At 42.1% G+C, this 22,061-nt stretch overlaps 2 protein-coding genes across 2 annotated transcripts; one reads left to right on the forward strand and one right to left on the reverse strand.

Annotated features, from left to right (window-relative positions):
• On the reverse strand, positions 1–2,211 carry LOC139462011 (PDF receptor-like). The gene has a single exon (XM_071243509.1). It carries the CDS (start codon positions 2,209–2,211, stop codon positions 952–954), a length of 1,260 nt encoding a protein of 419 aa, XP_071099610.1. The 3' UTR covers positions 1–951.
• Positions 2,212–6,524: 4,313 nt separating this feature from the next.
• LOC139454731 (zinc carboxypeptidase-like) lies at positions 6,525–20,334 on the forward strand. Its single transcript, XM_071236424.1, has 12 exons — positions 6,525–6,538; positions 11,066–11,206; positions 12,818–12,887; positions 14,308–14,441; positions 14,559–14,658; positions 14,915–15,022; positions 16,669–16,776; positions 17,622–17,717; positions 18,099–18,195; positions 18,466–18,665; positions 19,539–19,611; positions 20,000–20,334. The coding sequence occupies exons 1-12, from the start codon at positions 6,525–6,527 to the stop codon at positions 20,332–20,334; spliced, it is 1,476 nt and encodes a 491-aa protein (XP_071092525.1).
• The last annotated feature ends 1,727 nt before the right edge of the window (positions 20,335–22,061 follow it).

Genomic DNA, 22,061 nt, shown 5'->3' on the forward strand with positions numbered 1-22,061 from the left:
CCCATGTTTTACATCAGTAATCCAATATACATATGCAGGAAGTAGTAACAGTTAAGGTAATACGTGCGCTAGTGCTACAGGGTGTCCGTATAATGCACATTTGGTCCCGTGCCCTCGCCTCGGGTTCACTGAAGAACCGATCCTCTAATCTCAACACTAATGCCTGACATACTAGCTACGCAAGAACGTATTTCGTAAAAATCAAATATTCGATCAAGGTAGAATTTATAAAAAGTAATATACGAAATGAAAAATATCAAATGAAAGATTATATGAATATTGTTCCGGAGGAGTCGTTTTCACGAAACCAAACATATCAAATAAAAGATTTGAGACATTTATTGTTCCAGAGGTGGTGTTTGTATCACAAAGTTGACTGATCCAGGCTTCACGTCGACCTGTGTGTTAGTGTGTGGTCGTGGCTTATCAAGGGCCTTGTAAGTCACAGTTCAATCATACCGTGGTCACCCCATCACTCTGTCGCTATCAACATGGACGCGCCACAACACGCATCCTATCAGATACAAACGCTTCCCCTCATCAATTCTTCTCACGCCTCACGGATTGTAAAATATGTTTCTATCTTTAGAACTGAATGAGCGAGATGGTTGGGTTTGAGGCTGCGTTTAGCGTAGCCCCAGACATATTACGGCGAGAACTCTCACACTTTGTAACCATGTGGGGATTCGAACTCGGGTTTCCAGCGCTGCCAGCGGATGTTCTATCTTTAAGGTTTAAAGGCATGAAGGATGTGAAGCACTGGTGTCGAGTTAGACAGTGTACATCCAGGTCCGGATCCGCTTCTGGGGGTGTTCCTTTTTGAACATGGCGTTCAAGTTCTACGTCTTGATGAATGACGTTGCGATGAATGAAAATGTTGTCGTATTGTTGCAGAGTTGGTCGTGAGCCATGCTTTCCTGTATTTTACGCGCCCAGGTACAGTGTCCGTACTCAACGATTATGTTCGCGACCTCGCTCAACCACCACAACGTTCACTTTGCGAGGCTCATTTTCGCACACACGAACTTCGTTATCAACAAAACAGAGCAATATCGCCATTATCACTCCAGGAATACTGTCCACAACAAGAGTGAAGTAATCAATCCACGAGTCGGCAGACGACACACGAATCGTCTGACCGCCATTGTTGTACACGATCACCAACAGGTAGAGATCCGCCGATGTACACAGCGTCAAAAACAGGAGACATTTGATGGTTCCCTGCTTAACAAGTCTAAATTCGAGCACGTCGTCATCAATCAGTCCCCGAAATGCTGCATACACGCAGACGATGAAAATACAGAAGGCTATCAACACGCATGCTAGTTTAGGCGCATCCGTTATCCAGTGGGTTGCGTGTGGAATTTGGCCGCCTTCGCAGACGTCAGTTGAAAGAACGAACGTCACGGTTAGAGCCCACGCCGTCGCGAAGACGACAGGAATTCCGAGGCCAACTAAGTACAACACCATGACCCTTCTGCCTTTGATTATATCGCCCAGCACTGCAAACAGATAATAGACACCAAGCACAGCAATCCAAGAATACACGGATAGCTCCGAGAATCGTGTTACCGAGTTCGCACATTTACAGACAACGGGGTGTCTCCAAACTGTCGTCTGCTGGAAGTCAGTTTCAAATCGCCAGACGATAATGTCAACTAGACTGACAACATATTTCATCATTGAGGACAAGAACATGGGAATGAATATCTTGTACCTCTGCGTTTTGGCTCGTACACAGCACCCATATAAACACACCGCCACAAACAATGTTAAGATTGACAACGATTTAAGAGTATATCCAAGAATCTCCATCGCTGTGACTCCAGCCATCTCTGAAACACCTGTGTATCTAGGCGGCAAGCCAGCCATCTCCATTGTATAGTTTATACAACCTGTGTAATCCGTCAGTCCGTCTCCGTCGCTTTCAACTCGCTTCAGGATCTTACTTTCCGTCTCAATAGTTGAACTTTTGGTAAAGCCGACCCACGTGGAAGTCGGGCCACACGTCCGGTAAGCGTACCGCCTTGAAATAAAGCCCCACAATTTAGGACAGCGTTGCCTCACAGTCATCCCCGGGAGGGTGGGGGGCCAGCACAGCACTCCATCGAAACTGGTTGGGCAAAACCTCTCCACCTCTGCCCGCGAGCCCCTCAGCGTTTTTAAACAAGCGACCAGGCGCTGATACGCCCTGGCATCACTGGTTGCCATGGTAACTTGTCAGCGCGGCACTACAAGTTGTGTATAGAGATATGGTCGCAGATATCAACACTTGTATCTCCGGGTTCACAGATTGAACTGCGGATGTTGATGAGAGAAGTATCCCGTATCAGCAAACCTGTCTCGGTTTATCTCAGCCTCCTTTAGAGTGCAGCATCTCATTCCACGGTCCAGATTGGACGTGGTAGACGCCTGTTTTTCATCTCTCAGTTCTCTGAAACAAACAGCTTTTTATGTCAACGATTTGATAATTTACAGTGCCCTCAGGTCATAAACATAGTCGCGGCCAGAAGCATTCAAAACAATCGAGGGGTTAGTTTAAACAGTTTGAAAATGAATTTCTTTATCGCCATGTGTTTCGTTTAAGACACGCAATCCTCCCCAAGTCGATGTACATTACCCAGATGTTTTGACACATGTTAATCTAACTGTGGGAGTCGGTGTCCTGAGGCCTATCGTCAACCACCTGCTGAGAAAGTACACCATGATGAACTGAAAGTACCCAATAATTTGATTACATGAACATCGCCTTGTTGACTTCAAGTAGACGTTAATAAGACGTTACCGGGTTGTACAATTATTGGTTGACTTCATGGTAAGATAATTGCATTGTACATATACGCCTTCTTAGGACAGGATGCAAACAGTAAGACTATATACATAAAATAAAACCATTTATGATTTTATACGTTATAATAATGAATATATTGCACTAAATAATTGCATTGTACATATACGCCTTCTTAGGACTGGATGCAAACAGTAAGACTATATACATAAAATAAAACCATTTATTACTTTATACGTTATAATAATGAATATATTGCACTAAATAATGTCACCGTGACGGGAACCTTGTAGAGTCGACATGTCGCATGTCGAACATGTTGTGCACTAAACATGTTGTTATATATATTTGCTATTTCAACTTATCGTGGCCGGGGCGTTGGGGTAGCCTAGTGGTTAAAGCGTTCGCTCGTTCGTTCGTTCGATTCCCCACATTTCAGGTGTCCCCCCCCCCCCCCTTGTATTGATGGAATATTGCTAAAAGCGCATGTCGTAATTAATACATGCACAGTTTATGAAATTCAACTCTCATTCTTAGTATATAAATGTAAGAAACAATGAAATAGATTTAAGCCCCTGATAGGAGAGAGCTTCAGCTCAAACGAACCTCTTCAAGCCACATATAAGGGATTACATATATTTATCATTATTGATAAATGACATTAGTTTCGCTAGAGACCATATAACGTATATGGTCTCTGGTTTCACAAAGTTCTCAATTTGTTCCGAATCATTTCTTCTTAATTCGCTGAGCTTATCCCGTGTTGATAGACAAAGGACCTCGATAACATTATTTGGATACACTGTAACCTTTAGCTGTCGGAGGTGTATCACGACAAGCTCCCGCGCCTGCCTTCAGACTACTGTCAGTGTCTGTACCCTAGACTAACATTTAGTCTCTGAAATCTTATATTACACAATATCCTTGACTCGAAAAATTAAAAAGAATTCCCTAGTATGCTGATTTCAGAATAGAGCTAGCTTGAGCTGGCTAGACTTGCTTTTGTATGCATTTCTAGATTATTATGTTTTCATAAAATAAATATATTCCACGGTCATGGTGCAGGACTATCTGTACCCCTGTATACACACTTGAGAAGGTTCTATACACTTCTGACCGACTGGAACTCTACACAGGAAACATATTAGCCGGTTGGTTTGTTGGTTGGTTTGATGTTTTACATATCACAATATTCCAGTTGTATGACGGCGGTCTGTAAATAATCGAGTCGGGGCCAGACAATCAAGTGATTGATATCATGAGCATCAATCCACGCAATTGGGATCGATGACATGCTTCAACCAAGTCAGCGAGCCTGACCACGCGATCCCGTTAGTCGCCTCTTACGACAAGCATAGTTGCCTTTTACAACAAGCATATATGGGTTGCTGAAGACCTATTCTAACCTGGATCTTCACGGGTCACATATTAGTCGGACACCTTAGCAAGCCTGACGCCAGTTTGCAAACTGGCATTTGTTTACATAATATGACATATTATTTACCTGCGTATTGTATGTATATACATGTACACGTGTAATGTGAGGTCTTTTACAAAGGCGGGCATGTCATGGGGTGGAGAATCTACTTCAAAACAATAGATACGTAATCACACACACTCCCTATAGTCGTTCGTGTATTGTGTGCGAGTCTTTGGAAATATATTTTACCGTCACTTATTCTATCAGAGACAATGATAAACGGCATAAACTGATCAGAAACTACAAGAGTCTTGTTTGGCAACAAACGTTAATACCCGACCATCATAGGGGTGGGGGATTTCGGTAAGAGACAGTGAACAAGTATTAGTTTTTCTTATTCATAAAACCTGAGGAAAAAATAGTTTTATGGAGTATGTTCAAGCATTTTTAAATAAATACTACCCCTATCACTCTCACTGAGGATCAAACAATTCCCTTACGAGAACACATGTCAGAAACCTGGGAATTCTGTGTTTCAGGGCCGAGCCAAGGGTCACAACAGCGTCGTACAACAACTTTCTTTCAGACGCAAAGCAAAGTAATCGTTTTATGTAAACCACAAAATAATCTAAAACAATATTTGTTTTAACTGATGATTTAATACACTACTTGTTATCGTAAACGAGAACCGTCAGATTCAGGGAAGGTTCAACAAGATGCTTTCATTGCGTAAGATGAAAGCACTGTATAGCGCGGTTGTGCGCCCAGCTGTCCTTGATACGCTACCCCTACCTGCTGGAGGCGTGTGGAGATGCCCTGCTCCGCCGTATGGCAACTGAAATGAACACCAGTGCATCTCCGTAAAACAGGCATGGACAGCCGCCTGCCACTGATAGCGGTAGAATGCTGGGCAAAGATAGCCACATATCCACATATCTAGTCTTTATTGAATAATTACCGGAATGATGGTCAATTAATGAGCTTTAGACTCATTAGACCAGGCTTTTGGAATTGTAGCCGAACCATTGCCGGCCCTTATCGGTCCTGGGAAACAGGCGCAGGGTTTTCAACGCGTCGACCTGTGGACGTCCTCACTTAGACTAACATTAAGTCCCAGAAATATACTTATCTGATTTGAAAATATGTATCTACAAAATATAATCAAATACAAATGGCGCCCAGAACAATACTGAATTTCAGATGTAGTCTTGCCAAATCATTCTAGATCTGAGTCGGAATCCTTTCTTAATGTATTCTCTAGGTTCTGGAAGACAGACCAGTCCTCGTTGAACGATATTTGCTCGCTTTTTCTAATTTACGAATGTAAATATCTTTTCATGTTTTCTGTACTTCACAACATATGCGATTTTAAACAAAGACTGATTCAGTCGATGCGATGGACGAGTTGAGTTTTATGAGCACGCAGTCACTTTCCTGATGTAATGATGATTAACTAGGTGTTTGTGGGATGATGAAACAGGCAACGAGTTGTGAAAATACTAAATTCATGTATTATCTAAATATCTGAAGTACATGTACATATTTCTCTCGTGTGTTTACTTGTTGCAATGGTTGTTATTAAGTACACCTTGATATCACTTTATCGTTACTCGTAAAGAATCGAGCTGCCTGGTCAGTCGCCGTCTTGTACATCACATACATACATAAAACATGATGTATATACACCCATCTATCCATCCATCAATCCATCCATCCACACACACACACACACACACACACACACACACACACACACACATACATACATACATACATACATACATACATACGTACGTCCGTCCGTCCGTCCATCCATCCATACATACATACATACATACATACATACATACATACATCCGTCCTTCCATCCGTCCATCCATCCACCCGTCCTTCCATTCGTCCATCCATCCATCCACCCATTCATCCATCCATCCATCCATACATCCGTCCATCCATCCATCCGTCCTTCTATCCATACATCCATACATCCATACACACACGCACGCACGCATTCATTTATACATACATACATACATACATACATACATACATACATACATACATACATACATACATACATACATGACCCTGTTCGCACTTCGAGGTCAAATGCTGAGAGTCAGATAGCAGTCACAAAATAAACTGAAGGGCAAAAGAAACTATACCTCCCAGTTGATTTTGTCACATGTTTGATTCTGAATCGAAAATATCTTAAGATAGCGATATTCTGTTAAAACATATACTGTACTGGCGCATAGTTAGCAAAATGTACATGTTTTTTTTGTTTTTTTTATTTGTTTTTATTTAAATCGTATAATGCACAACTGCTGGTGGGTATCTTAGATATGTAATCTTTAAAAAATAAAAAATGCACACATTTACAACATTTCAAACATGGTAGGGGTCTTGTGGTTGCAAATATATTTACACGATCCAGTGTACTGAAAGGCTGTGATAGTTTAGGAATATTGTTAAAAGCAGCGTCAAACCCAACTCACTCACTGCAGTTCATAGCACTGGAACTGTGCCTGATGCTTTAACGCCAAGACCCAGTTGCACCGCAAGCCGTAGCGCTCGCCATCTTGAACACGTTAACGTCCGCGTGTTGGGCGACCCAGCGATCACACAGTGTTGGCAGATATCTCCATGCATTACAGGCAGCGCGGGTTTCTGGTCCATTACTGGAGGGAAATAAAAACGCACGTTTTTTCTGTTTGTTTGTACACATCTGGGACTGTACGCGTGGCTTTCAAATAACAACACTTTAGCTGTTAACTTTTATAGCTTTCATGCGCGACGTCGTGAAATGATCACATGTTGATACTTATGTTGTAGGTAATTGGACATGTTGGATATTTCATATATGTCACTGTTCTGTCACTTTGGTGAATGTACAGCTGTATCAGACAACAGAGGAGGATTTTACGGCGCATCATGGAGCACCTTTAGAATGCAGTACCACAACGTCTCGTGACGGAACTGAACTGAACTTTATTTCATTCAATGCGTGAGTGAGTGAGTGAGTTGGGTTTAATGCCGCTTTTAACAGTATTCCAGTTATATCGCGGCGTGTCAGCTTAATGTGGGAGGAAAGCCCGAAGTGGTGCAGGTCTCAGACGTTTACCGCTTCAGTGAAACCCACGAGCACGGGTATGGTGCTGACAAACCTAGAATATAAATCGGGGCGAACCGGGATTCGAACTCACAATCATAGGTGTCTGGCGTACCCAAGGGACACAACTCTGCACAGCGAATCGCGGTGCCTTAGACGACTGGGCCACCCGTGCACCCTTATTTCACTCAAGGCTACGAGACACCGTATATTGAGTAAGTGAGTGAGTGAGTTTGGTTTTACGCCGCTTTTAGCAATATTCCAGCAATATCACGGCGGGGGCACCAGAAATGGGCTTCACACATTGTACCCATGTCGGGAATCGAACCCGGGTCTTCGGCGTGACGGGCGAACGCTTTAACCACTAGGCTTCCCGACCGCCCCTCCGTATATTGAGAGTTAACAGAGATCAGTATATACACATACATACACGTGCATACATGCACAGCAATCACTTAAAAACATTTATTATACATTTATAAAAACTGGATAACTTCTTTATGGAAAGTTTATCATTGTATTCACATAACTTCACCAGTTTAAACATGGACGGATTCCTTGAATAATAAGAATAGATATAATTTAAGCGATAGGTAACAAACTCTTCACGAATTAAGATATGATGATACTCATCAGCACTGTCACTGCATGCACAGAACAGTCATGTCCTTTCAACTAAATTTTGTCCTTCGACCTTTTTCAATTGGTAGCATGTGACAAGACAATCTGAAATGTTATAGTGGCATGTGGTATTTTGGTGGTAAAATATCTGGTAGATTTGTTTTAATTTCATCTTTGATCAGTTTTTAGAATCTAGACTTTGAGAATGCTTCGATATCAGATTAAGACTGTTCAGATTGAAGATATGATCACTCCCAGAATATCAAGGACAGCGGCATGTAAAATATTATTTAAACCTGATTTGGGTGCTATGAGTATATTTTGGGTGATTATCTAGTTCTCTAAGGTAACACAAGTGTTGCTTATAAAAACACTTCTGTTTAACCGCAAAGCCAGAGCATTCTGAAAATCAACCCCTAAGCGCTTTGGGTTTGCTGCAAACAAGAACGACGAACTGAAACGAAGTTGCCAGACATTTTAAAGTTCATCGAAACACAATGTCATCTCTTTGGAGACGTTATCTACAGCAGAGCAACATTCATGACTTGCTACGGTCCGGTCGTCCACAAAACAACGATATTCGTTTGGTGCATCGACGTAATCGATACCAAACTGCCTCATGAAGAGCTCAGACAATTACTGGGTTGAGACCAATAAGGGGCAGAACTGTATGCAACCGGTTTAGGGAGCACAACATCTTGCCCCGACATCTGGACAGATCTGATGGCCTTGCAAAAGTCTACTGGCGTCCAGGATAAAGTATCAGTTTGTCAGTTTGGGTGTGGCAGTTTGACTGCTCGAAAGAATTCTTAAGTGAATATGGGAATTCTCTATCGTTTTCTAGTAGACGTAGCTGTGGTTGTGGTTGGAGTAGTATTTATCATAGAGGGTGGGAGTATATTAGTACTCGTCTTCCCGAGGCAAGGACGTTTACTGATCATAAAAGTCCAGTTTCCATCTTGGCTGGACAAACGAGTCTATGCATAGTCCAATCAAAATCGCGTAACGAACTAGACATCCGGTTCGTAAACAACGTGGATTTCAACGAGAATATTTCGGTCGATTGTAGGATTTGCAAAGCATGTGTACCGTCAACTGGGCGTCGATAGATATTTTGCCAATATTTTTATTTTTTTAATCAAGGTGCTCGAGTGATTTGATGCAATTCGCGGAGTAAGATCTGTTTTATTACAATATAGATCTTGATTGCCGACCCGATCGTTTTGACTGGGCGCCGCCATTTTGTTTGGAGCAAAGACAAGTGACATGAGAGGTGGATTCTGAATAGTCAATAGGAGGGACATAACTCGTAATAGTCACTGGTGGCGCTACCAACGAGCCTGGAAATTACAGCCTAGTTCCAAGGGTGGAAACTGGACTTTTATAGTCCGTTAACTCCCTTGCCTCGGGAAGATGAGTAGTAGTAGTAGTAGTAGTAGTAGTAGTAGTAGTAGTAGTAGTGGTGGTGGTTCACATCCCATCATTCCAGAATATGGTGTCTTGGTATGATATGTAATCACATTTGTTTGGTAGGTGCCTTTCAACCAAAGCGGTCCTGGCTTCACGGACGGAGGTGTGGTCCAAACTTTACTCCACTTTATCATCGGTTTAAGGCATCTGTTTATCATCGGTTTCTATTAGGCCTGCTGAAACCTCAGCGAAACAGGCTGTCCTCACAACCAAATAGGAAACTATACATAACAGTTATCTCCCTCTCATTTAAATTTATGTTAAACGTTACTTAAGTAGTCGGCATACACAGCAGACTGAACTGTGTATTATTTATCATGCAGGCAGGACAATACGAGATTGAATAAGGAAATCATATCTAATGATTATTTTCAAGTTCTCTATCTCTGACCAAATGTTAACTTAAAATTCTACATAAATTGGCAGGCAAACGCAAACAAGGTCGTTTGTTGACTGCTATACGGATACAAGTGACTTTCACCTCCATTGTTTAAACATCGCGGGATCCAACAGTCCTTGCGGTCACACGAAAAGACAACGAGGAATTTTATTTGAAGAAAGCAAAATTAGTCAAGAGGTCTTTGAATCAAACAGTGACCTATATTCAAATGTAAGATCCGTTAGTGAACAATCTCGGGCTTGTAGCAAGTCAAAATAGTAATACATATGTATATACAATACATACGTAACGAGGGATGGTCGTGTTTTAGAGATGAGTATTATTTGCTTAGGTGGTCTGTTTACAAAGGACAGTTTACAAACAAGCAGTGTTATAGTATCAATAGTAACAGGTGATTCATGTATTTCACGTGCTCATGCTGAATACTCTTAAGCTTGCAGCATTTGACGTGACGTAAATACACGCACCCACATCAACCTATAAAAGCAGTACGTTCTGAGATCGGGGCTTTATGCTGAAACCACTCAACTTGACGGTAAATATATCCGCTTTATCTGAACACATGTTTGCCAAATATTTTATATTAACTATTAACGTGAACAACCACATACGTGTTCCTTGATGTCAAACTTTCATTAAACAATATCATGATGTAATAATTGTAACATACTTTATGGTGTTATTTCATTTGAATTGCTTTGTCGTGTGAATATAATATATAAAACCTACTTTGTAATGTAATTTATATAGAAACAATTATTTATTGGTAAAATATTTAACGAAAATGTCAAAATTTCATTAAGAAATACCTTATAATGTAAAAACTTCATCAATAAATAATATTAAGATAAGATGTATGTGTCAAGTGTTCTATCATATGTGTACAATGACAGTGGAATATATTTATTTTAATAAAACAAAACCAATCTAGATTATATATACAATAGCAAGTCTAGCCAACTCTAGCCAGAACTATTCTATAAATCAGAATCAGGACAATTATGTGTTTTAAGTTTAGAGGAGAGAAACGTATTGTGTAATAAAATATTTCATAGACTATATGTAAGTCTAATGTGTGTCATGATGTGACTTTTATCAAGAGATTTTGTTGTGGGATAATTTCATTGTAACATTCCTTAAGATGTTGATAATTTATTTCAGAATACTTTGTTATTATGTATGAAAGAATACGTTATGGTGTGAAACTTTCATTAAGAAAAAATACTTTAAGAAATAAAATAAAAAAACTGAAAGGAAATTTTGTAATTTACTCCATGAACACTTGGAATTTAGCTCAAGGTTGGTGCGAAGTATGGACATGAGGGCGTTGGTCGTGTATTCCCTGTGGCTCGCTTCAGCCTGCGTGCTGTGTGTGAGAGAGAAGCCCTACTACAAGTGAGTCCCCGAACACCTGGCCAAGAGAGAGAGAGAGAGAGAGAGAGAGAGAGAGAGAGAGAGAGAGAGAGAGAGAGAGAGAGAGAGAGAGAGAGAGAGAGAGAGAGAGAGAGAGAGAGAGAGAGAGAGAGAGAGAGAGAGCCTACATCCAGCAAAAGTACCGTGGTGTCTTGGTGTCTTATCTTTTCACAATAACATTTCACTTCAGGATACCTGTTGAGTTGAATATATCCATCTGTTATCCAGCGTGGGGATTCTAGCCAGTTTAAATTAAATGCGTATCATCATAATTAGTTTAATTGACAGATTTCTTGGCAATTCATCCCAGTTCTTGCTGGCGAGAGAAAGTCCCGTGTGCCCAGTACAGGTGGTAGCCAGCTTGGTCGCTTGCACACAAACACATTGTGTGATACACAGGCACTTTATACGGGACAAGTCAAGTCATGACTATTACAATTCCCAAACAAGAACAATAGTATTATAAACGATAAACCCGAAAAAAAGTGAGACACCGCTTACTATATATTTTCATATATTTGTTTTAAAGAAACACATCTGTTTTTGTCCACCGGTTTCGAACCCCGGTTCGCCCCTATTATGTTTCTGGCTTTATCCGTGCTCGTAGTTTTCACCGAAGTGGTAAACGTCTGAGACCTGCATCACTTCGGGCTTTCCTCCCAGATCAAGCTGACACGCCGTGATATAAATGGAATACTGTTAAAAGCAGCGTTAAACCCAACTCGCTCACTCACTAGTACATTAGAAATGTATTGAATGAGATCAATGTCAAAACCTACATGATAGTTCAGGACACATACAAATGTTTAATTTGCAAATAATTCCGTGGGATTTGATTGACAAACCAACAAAAAACGTTTTTGCCTTCATGTTCGCATAAATCGTATAACAGATAAGGCGATGCTAACTAACACATTAATGATTCCAGGTTGCTGGTAATAAAATGGGCGGGTCTTATGTTGCACTTTTGCTCTGAACGGTGTCACAGATTTCGTACTCTTGTCTACAGTTTGTTGAGTGTTAATGATTTAACAAGTAGTCAGTCAAGTTATTATTACCACGCTGATCTAGATAGTCTGCCCATTGACGTTCAAAACTCCATAAAAACACTGAAGTGAATTCTTCAGTAAAGAAGGCTGGGTACATAGCTTTTCCAAGGTTCTATGTTACAGTCAGGTTGTGAAATCAGTCATTTCGCGACACGTGTCTGGCTGTAACATGTGGATGTAAACACGTGAATGAGACTTTCTAGGTTCTTTATTTTTCTTTTTTAATTAATCCTTATGGAAACTGCTTTGTCGTTTCGTGAATGGCCTGGTAATGTATTTCAGTATTTTCATGAAACGACAGAGCCTATTAGTCATTTCGAGAATTTACTGATAAATGGTCTCTGGTCTCTGGTTTTAGCTACACTCCAACTGCAAGATATGAATTGTTGAACTGCTTTTTTTAACACCATTAAGCAGAATACTAGAAATATGTTACAATGCATTACGTTATTTATTATAACATACGTCAACAAACTTGAAACATTTCTGTTATACCTTTTCTGTTTATATATGTGCGAGGAATAAAAACTGATTTCATCCCCAGTTTCAAACTTGTGAGAATTGCTGCCGGATCGTCGGAGCGTTTGGATAGGATTTTACACCAGCTTCCACAGGTAGGTGACCCTTGCTGGGCTTTGACTGAACTGGATCGACGACAGCCTGGAGGTATGACCGTGGTTCAGGGAGATACACGTTTACAGTGTGCTATAATATGTGCGTAGGCAACTGTCTAAATACAAGATACGTGTAGACCGTAAGGCTAACAATGAGTAGGCAAGGAACGTGCAGAACGTAAAAGAATATTTCAAGACAACATACGTGTAGAGCGTAAGACAGTGTATCAAGATAAGATACGTGTAGAGCGTAGGACTGAAAATGTGTCAGGGCGTGATACGTGTAGAGCGTAAGACAGTGTATCAAGATAAAATACGTGTAGAGCGTAGGACTGAAAATGTGTCAGGGGTGATACGTGTAGAGCGTAAGACAGTGTATCAAGATAAGATACGTGTAGAGCGTAGGACTGAAAATGTGTCAGGGGTGATACGTGTAGAGCGTAAGACAGTGTATCAAGATAAGATACGTGTAGAGCGTAGGACTGAAAGTGTGTCAGGGGTGATACGTGTAGAGCGTAAGACAGTGTATCAAGATAAGATACGTGTAGAGCGTGAGACTGAAAATGTGTCAGGGGTGATACGTGTAGAGCGTAAGACAGTGTATCAAGATAAGATACGTGTAGAGCGTAGGACTGAAAATTTGTAAAATGACGTGATACGTGTAGAGCGTAAGACAGAGTATCAAAATAAGGTACGCGTAGAGCGTAAGACAGTGTATCAAGATAAGATACGTGTAGAGCGTAGGACTGAAAATGTGTCAGGGGTGATACGTGTAGAGCGTAAGACAGTGTATCAAGATAAGATACGTGTAGAGCGTGAGACTGAAAATGTGTCAGGGGTGATACGTGTAGAGCGTAAGACAGTGTATCAAGATAAGATACGTGTAGAGCGTAGGACTGAAAATGTGTCAGGGGTGATACGTGTAGAGCGTAAGACAGTGTATCAAGATAAGATACGTGTAGAGCGTAGGACTGAAAATGTGTCAGGGGTGATACGTGTAGAACGTAAGACAGTGTATCAAGATAAGATACATGTAGAGCGTAGGACTGAAAATGTGTCAGGGGTGATACGTGTAGAACGTAAGACAGTGTATCAAGATAAGATACTTGTAGAGCGTAGGACTGAATGTGTGTCATGGCTCGATACGTGTAGACCGTAAGATAATGTGCCTTGAAATGCAATACACACTGACAATGTTCAAGGACGCTGAACGTGTTTACTTCAACACAGTGTTTTGGGACAACATACGCGATGACCGTTTCAGGAAAGGATACGTGTACAGCGCATCACAGTGTTTTAAACAAAACAGAAAGATAACAGTTCGTTACTTCAGGACAATAACTGACTTGAACTGGCGGCGAAATGGTGGAAAATATATATGACAACTTCTTAACTCCGCGTTGTTTGTTTTTTTCTTCAGATTGACGACATACATAGGAATCCCCATGACAATACCTTGCTAGCCATAGTAACACCAGATGATCTGGCAGAAGTTGTTCAAACTGTTACAGAAGAAAATGGAGACGTAGAGATATTACAAGACAATTTACAAGAGTGAGTGATGAACATGTTTCAAAAAAATAATTTCAATTTTTTCCCCCTAACTGAAACCGTGACTGTTGTTTTCACACACAATGAGTTTACAGCAGTGTTGATTGTACTGTTCACCAGTTCCGTAGATGAGGAATTTCGTCACTTGGACATGAGGAGACGCAAACGAGCAACTCTGGAATTGGAGGATGTCATCAAAGAATATCTGAAGCTTGATGAGGTATGAAGGTGTAGAATCGGTCCAGTGACAACGTCATCACTTTTACGTGATTCAATTATTAATAGTACGACAGCATTGCCTATGTCTGTTAGATGTGAAATGGGTTCTTTTGAGCTCCGAAATAACCGTTAAAACATTTAGGTGTGGCACATGGCGATGTGGTTGTCATCGTGGTGTTCACCAGTATCTAACACTCCAGTGATTCTCTGTCTGTTTGGATGATCGTGTATGTTGGTAGTGTGTACTGGGCTTGCAGATATACGAGTTTCAAGATCGGGTCCAGTCCTCGTGTAGCAACTTTGTAGACGTGAAGAAGAAAACTATCGGCTACTCCGCAGAGAACAGACCCATCAATGTCATGAAGGTGAGAGTCCAGTTTTTAGCAAATAGAGTCCAATAGTATATACCGAGTCATGACGATGAGACTCCAGTCTGTAGAATATAGAGTACAATAGTATATACCGAGTCATGACGATGAGACTTCAGTCTATAGAATATAGAGTCCAATAGTATATACCGAGTCATGACGGTGAGACTCCAGTCTATAGAATATAGAGTCCAATAGTATATACCGAGTCATGACGGTGAGACTCCAGTCTATAGAATATAGAGTCCAATAGTATATACCGAGTCATGACGGTGAGACTCCAGTCTATAGAATATAGAGTCCAATAGTATATACCGAGTCATGACGATGAGACTTCAGTCTATAGAGTATAGAGTCCAATAGTATATACCGAGTCATGACGGTGAGACTCCAGTCTATAGAATATAGAGTCCAATAGTATATACCGAGTCATGACGGTGAGACTCCAGTCTGTAGAATATAGAGTCCAATAGTATATACCGAGTCATGACGGTGAGACTCCAGTCTGTAGAATATAGAGTCCAATAGTATATACCGAGTCATGACGGTGAGAATCCAATCTGTAGAATATAGAGTCCAATAGTATATACCGAGTCATGACGATGAGACTTCAGTCTATAGAATATAGAGTCCAATAGTATATACCGAGTCATGACGGTGAGACTCCAGTTTGTAGAATATAGAGTCCAATAGTATATACCAAGTCATGACGGTGAGACTCCAGTCTGTAGAATATAGAGTCCAATAGTATTTTCCGAGTCATGACGATGAGTCTTCAGTCTGTAGAATATACAGTCCAATAGTATATACTGAGTCATGATTGTGAGAGGTCAGTGGTGTATATAGAGTCATGGCGAGAATCCAGACTATAGTAAGTCATGGAAGTGCATGAGTGAGAGAGTTGGGTTTAACGCTGCTTTTAACAGTAAGCCCACTGTTATATCAAGCCCACAAGTGATGCAGGTCACAGACGTTTACCCACTTTGGTGAAATGTTTGAGCACAGGTATGGTGCTGACAAGCCGAGAAACACTATCGGGGCGGGCAACCGGGATTCAATTTTCAAACCCACAATCACCGTTTCTGGTGTGCCCAAAGCAAGCCTCAGACAATTGGGCCACCCTTGCCCCCTCGTGGGCGTGAGAGTTCTGTCTACAGAATATACAGTAGTATGTATAGTGTCATTGTGATAGCGCAGTCATTAGTAAGTCATGCAAGTAAGAATCCAGTCAATAGTAAGTCATGCAAGCAAGTCAATACAATTCCATGGATGTGAGAATTCGGCCTACACAATGTCTGCCGGGGTTGTGCTCTCATAGTCACAAAGAGTAATTTCAAAAAACAACTTGTGTAAACAACTTGTTGGCATGTTCTTTGTGATGGCTTATAAATAGTTCAATAAATATGTAAATCTTCTTTGGCATTGACTTTCAGAAATGCAGTAACTGATCATCGATAGCCACATACATGAAATACAACTGTAACACAGTTCCAAAATCAGCTTCTTAATGTAGAAAACTGGGAGCTCGTCTAATCATACGTGAATGGGGCTGGCTGGAACGTCGGCAATGAGTTACGGATCAGACACAAATGAAACACTGATATCTTTAGATCCAAGCTGTAACTATATTATAACCGTTACAGATATCACCAAAGGACCCAGGAAGAAACAGGAAAACAATCTTCATCGAGAGTGGAGTGCATGCTCGGGAGTGGCTGTCCCCCGCCACCGCCAACTACATTGTCTACCAGGTAAAGGACTACTGGCGCTTGCTTCGTCCTTCAATACCGTCTACAATAAAGTTTTTTTCAAATTCGATGTAAATTGAGTTTCTTATAGAAGTACAAAAGATTGCGATAATGTTTGCTTTCCGTCACATTGCGCTGACACGCCGTGATGGAACTGGAATGGTGTTCAAAGCGGCGCTAAACCAAACTCATTCAGTCGTACATTTCCTCGTACTCTCTTGAACATCTGCTGGACGCTAGTGTATCAGTGACTGTACTGATTGCTGCTGTAGCATACAGGGCCACATCAGTGCTATACAAATTGGTTTGTCTTTCAAATTCTAGACACTGTGTTGCAATGTCAAGGTCATATGATGAAATGAAAAGGAACTATCTTGAAAGTTCAAATTAATATGACGAGCATTAAAGATGCTAATTTGAATTTCAAATGCAATGACAATGTAAAGATCCGGGCTAGTATAGGTCTTTAGCAACCAATGCGTGTGGTAAGCGGCGACTAACGGAATCGGGTGGTCACTTGACAGGCTCGCTGACTTGGTTGATGCATGTATCCCAATTGCATGGGTCGATCCTCTTGATGTAAATCACTGGATTGTCTTGTAAAGACTTGATAATTTACAGACCGTCGTCAGATATATTTCAGAATATATTGAATTCGGCGATAGCAAGCAAATATCTTGAAATGTCATCACAGTACCGGGAATTTTCAAAATTATGTCTCAAAATCTCAACATATTATCTTGTGTTTTCAACAAGTTATATTGAATTTTAACATGTTATCCTAAACTGATATGGCAAGATGGGGCTTCCGTAGTATCGCGCTTCTGTGACCCCTTGTTTATTTTCAGCTCGCGTGTAACAAGAGCAACGCAGACATGACTCAGTTAGTCGACTGGGAAGTTGTCTCCCCTGTCAACCCGGACGGGTATGAATTCACCCATTCGGTAGGTGACCTCACATAGTTATCATTGAATAACACAGACAAGATAGACCTGGGATTGAGATGTACAATGGAAATATCGTTATTAGCTTATTTTAGGTATGTAATTAAATATTCACAATTAATATATGATATTAATACTAACAGTTCGATCACAAAACGTGTGGCACGAACCGAGACGTTGTCAAAAGGAGGCCGCTCTCTCTGCAAGATATTACCTAGGCTGGCTGGCCTTGCGTTATTTCGTACCGACATTTCATAATCATGATAAATGTTTAAGTTCATTCTCACATTAAGAAAAAATTCATTTGGACAAGGATGACCTTACGTCTTCTTCAACTGAATTATTCAAAATACATATTAACGTGCTTCCCCTTGCGTTTAGGGTTATCGGTACTGGAGGAAGAACCGCCAAAGGAACCTTCGGTCTCGCTGTGTAGGGACAGACCTCAACCGAAACTTCGGAACAGGGTTCGGAAAAAGTACGAAGTGTAGGACTTCTGACAGCCATAGCTCGAAATGCGCTTTGTGAAGTGGCACGATTGGGTTTTGACATCACATTTTGTCAGTAAATGGTGGAACACAGCGTTGTGTATCCATTATATTTTTTTCCGGTTTTTGTTTTACTTTTTGAAAGCAACTGGTGTTTTATCAAACAGCATGCAACGACCACCGTTTTTTCTGACGTGAAGCAATATTATCATATCACCGTTTCTAATACCGTGTCTAATACCGTGTGTTGCACACTGCAGGGGGTGCTAGCGGGAATGCCTGTTCGGACACCTACAGGGGCCGATACGCGTACTCGGCACCCGAGGCGAATGCCCTGGCGCAGCACATCCTGGGCAACAAGCAGGCCATCATCAGCTACCTGTCCATACACACGTACGGCCAGTACATCCTCCTCCCCTGGGCCTACCAGAACAAGAGGGTTGCTGACAACGCCAGTCTGGTGAGCAGAAAATGTACAAGCTGAAAAATGTGAAACTGCCAAGTTTGTCTCTGATAAACATTTATAAATAAGAAGAACATGAAGACGTGAAACCTTTTCTTTACATAACAACTTCTTTCTTCTTTATTGTTTGTGAATCACCTGTTGAAGGTGCAAGTAACCCTGAAAGGTCGTTACGAACTAAAAAGTCACTGTGTGTTCATGTTACTGTTAATTATAATTGCCTGTCAAAGTCTTCTACGAACTGGTTAGTTAAATGACGGGAGAATAGTAATGCAGCGATGTAACTTTCAGAATTGCTTTGGAAGAAACCAATAAACAATCCATAAAACAAAAATATTAAATGTTTATTTGTAATGCGCTATAGTGCTTCCGTTGACGCATGCTCAAAGGGCCAACGCCATTATTAAGCCGTTCAAAAGATGCACTAGATTTCCTTTCTCAGCTCTCTAGATAGTATACAACCCAGTCTGCCTGTGAGGCGCTAGAAGGTTAACAGACACATAACCATCTCAACCTACCGGATACCCATTCAATGCTGGGTGAACAGAGACACGACTTGTGCTACATGAGCTTCAGTGTATGGCAGGACCACAGCTCTAGAAACTCTCTGGAGTCAAGCTGCCGAACACCATCGGCCAAACACCATCACCCATTCAAGAACTCTTCGCGACCGACGTTGCTTAACTGCGCCTGTTTTGATAGCACAGGACCACGTACAAACACGGCAACCGTCATGACATGGGTTGTGTTGCAAACAATAACGTTTTACATGAGAAACCTGTAACTTCCATGCTGGCTTTTCGTCTCTCTTGGGGTGTTCTTTCAAGAAGGTAGATGTGTGTCTAGTGAGCGGGTGTTTTCTACTTTCAGACTTCTCTTGCAAAAACTGCCGAGAAAGCGATGGGAGTTCCGTTCAGGATAGGCCCCACATACTCCATGCTATGTAAGTTTTGTCTGAAATGAATGTCTGCATCATCGTGTTGATAGAGCATCTGCCCGGAGAGTGGAAGGTGGGTGGCTCAATCCGCGGATGCGTCACACCAAAATACGTTAAAAGATGGGACTTGTTGTTACCCTGCCTGGCGTTTATTATTAAGGGGCATTATTGCAGGGTGCAGCAGGCGCACGCACGCACGCACACACGCACACACACAGGTACGTCGATATGTAAGTGCAATAACCGCGACCGCGACGTTAAACCCCATTTTACCTCACCTCTCTGTCTGTGTTTCTATTATACATTCTAGATGTAAACTGTACTACCAACCGTGCCAGGACACCTAATATCTGTAGTCGTAGGATTATCACTCATATGACGCTACTTGTTTCAGACCCTGCAGCAGGTATAACAGCCGATTTTGCTCGGGACAAGGCCAAGGTCGCCCGTTCCTACACATGGGAATTGATGCCAAGGACAGGCAAGCGACTGTCTGGTTTCTCCCCAAGTGAGAACCTTGTCCCTTTCTACACCCCGACTATCTGGCGAGGAATACGGGCATACGCCGTGGCGGTAGCAGATGAGGTCGGAATCACCGCAGAAGACGTTTTCTTGGCTGGGGACGTGGTGCCATCAGTGCCAAATCCTTACCGTGACAGTATTCTGGAAGCCTTTAAAAACTCTAGCATGTATCCTGCACTGTTGCAGGTTCTACAGAATGGAAAATAAATTCGTCAAATGCATTCGTCTCTTTGTAGATTTCTTTAACGTTCAGGATACATCAGCTCTTGTGTCCTCTGTGTGGATTCCGGGGCAGAATTGATTCCCACGTGCACCGTGAATGTACAGCTACCAAGTTTCGACTTCAGCAGGAAAGTTGTTTAGGTGGTCAAGCTCTGATTGCATGTCATGGTGCAGCGACACAGGTTTGCCTGGTCTATTATTCACAGATACCGTCATTTTGCTGGAATATTAATGACCGCGGGGTTGAACAATATTCACTCACTGTGTCACCTGCCATGCTCCATATTTCCGGATGCTCATCACTACGTTCGGGCGTAGCACTGGGATATATTGGCCAACCGGACCTTTTGTCATGACTCCTTTTCTTTTCTACGTCTGTTAGCCATCTCATCTTTCCTCTCACCGGTTTCATAAAAAGACATTTGACAATGGATACACTTGGGCAAACCTGTGACCTTTCTTGGCTTCTTTTAGTTGAGGATGTAGTTCCAAGGGCAAATGTCATTGCGCAACCATGCCGTCCATATAGAAATTCCATTTCTCCAAACAGTTATAATTACATAATTCTTTCTAATTTAATATTGGCGTTGGGGTAGGCTCAGTGGTAAGAGTGTTGGCTCGTAACAATTACAATAGGGCTTCGATTTTCCACATTTGTGAAATTGTGTAATCTTATTTTTGGGGTCCCCGGTCGTGATTTCACTGGATTAGTGTGAAAGTGCGGGGTGCGTATGGGTCCTGACGTTGGTGTGGGAGTGTGTATGGGTCCTGACGTTGGTGTGGGAGTGTGTATGGGTACTGACGTTGGTGTTGGATGTGTATGGGTCCTGACGTTGGTGTGGGGTGTGTATGGGTACTGACGTTGGTGTGGGAGTGTGTATGGGTACTGACGTTGGTGTGGGAGTGTGTATGGGTACTGACGTTGGTGTGGGAGTGTGTATGGGTACTGACGTTGGTGTGGGGGGTGTATCGGTACTGACGTTGGTGTGGGAGTGTGTATGGGTACTGACGTTGGTGTTGGGTGTGTATGGGTACTGACGTTGGTGTGGGAGTGTGTATGGGTACTGACGTTGGTGTGGGAGTGTGTATGGGTACTGACGTTGGTGTGGGGGGTGTATGGGTACTGACGTTGGTGTGGGAGTGTGTATGGGTACTGACGTTTGTGTTGGGTGTGTATGGGTACTGACGTTGGTGTTGGGTGTGTATGGGTATTGACGTTGGTGTGGGGGTGTGTATGGGTCCTGACGTTGGTGTGGGGGGTGTATGGGTACTGACGTTGGTGTTGGGTGTGTATGGGTACTGACGTTGGTGTTGGGGGTGTATGGGTACTGAAGTTGGTGTGTGGTGTGTATGGGTACTGACGTTGGTGTGGGTGTGTGTATGGGTACTGACGTTGGTGTGAGGGTGTGTATGGGTACTGACGTTGGTGTGGGTGTGTGTATTGGTCCTGACGTTGGTGTGGGAGTGTGTATGGGTCATGACGTTGGCGTGGGGTGTGTATAGGTACTGACGTTGGTGTGGGGTCTGTGTTGGTACTGACGTTGGTGTGGGGTTTGTGTGGGTACTGTCGTTGGTGTGGGATGTGTATAGGCACTGACGTTGATGTGGGAGTGTCTATGTGTACTGACGGTTGTGTGGAGTGTGTATTGGTACTGACGTTGGTGCGGGGTGTGAATGGGTACTGACGTTGGTGTGGGATGTGTATGGGTATT

The sequence above is a fragment of the Haliotis cracherodii genome, unplaced genomic scaffold (genome assembly GCF_022045235.1).
Source record: "Haliotis cracherodii isolate W230 unplaced genomic scaffold, xgHalCrac1.p SCAF_1, whole genome shotgun sequence".
NCBI lineage: Eukaryota > Metazoa > Mollusca > Gastropoda > Lepetellida > Haliotidae > Haliotis > Haliotis cracherodii.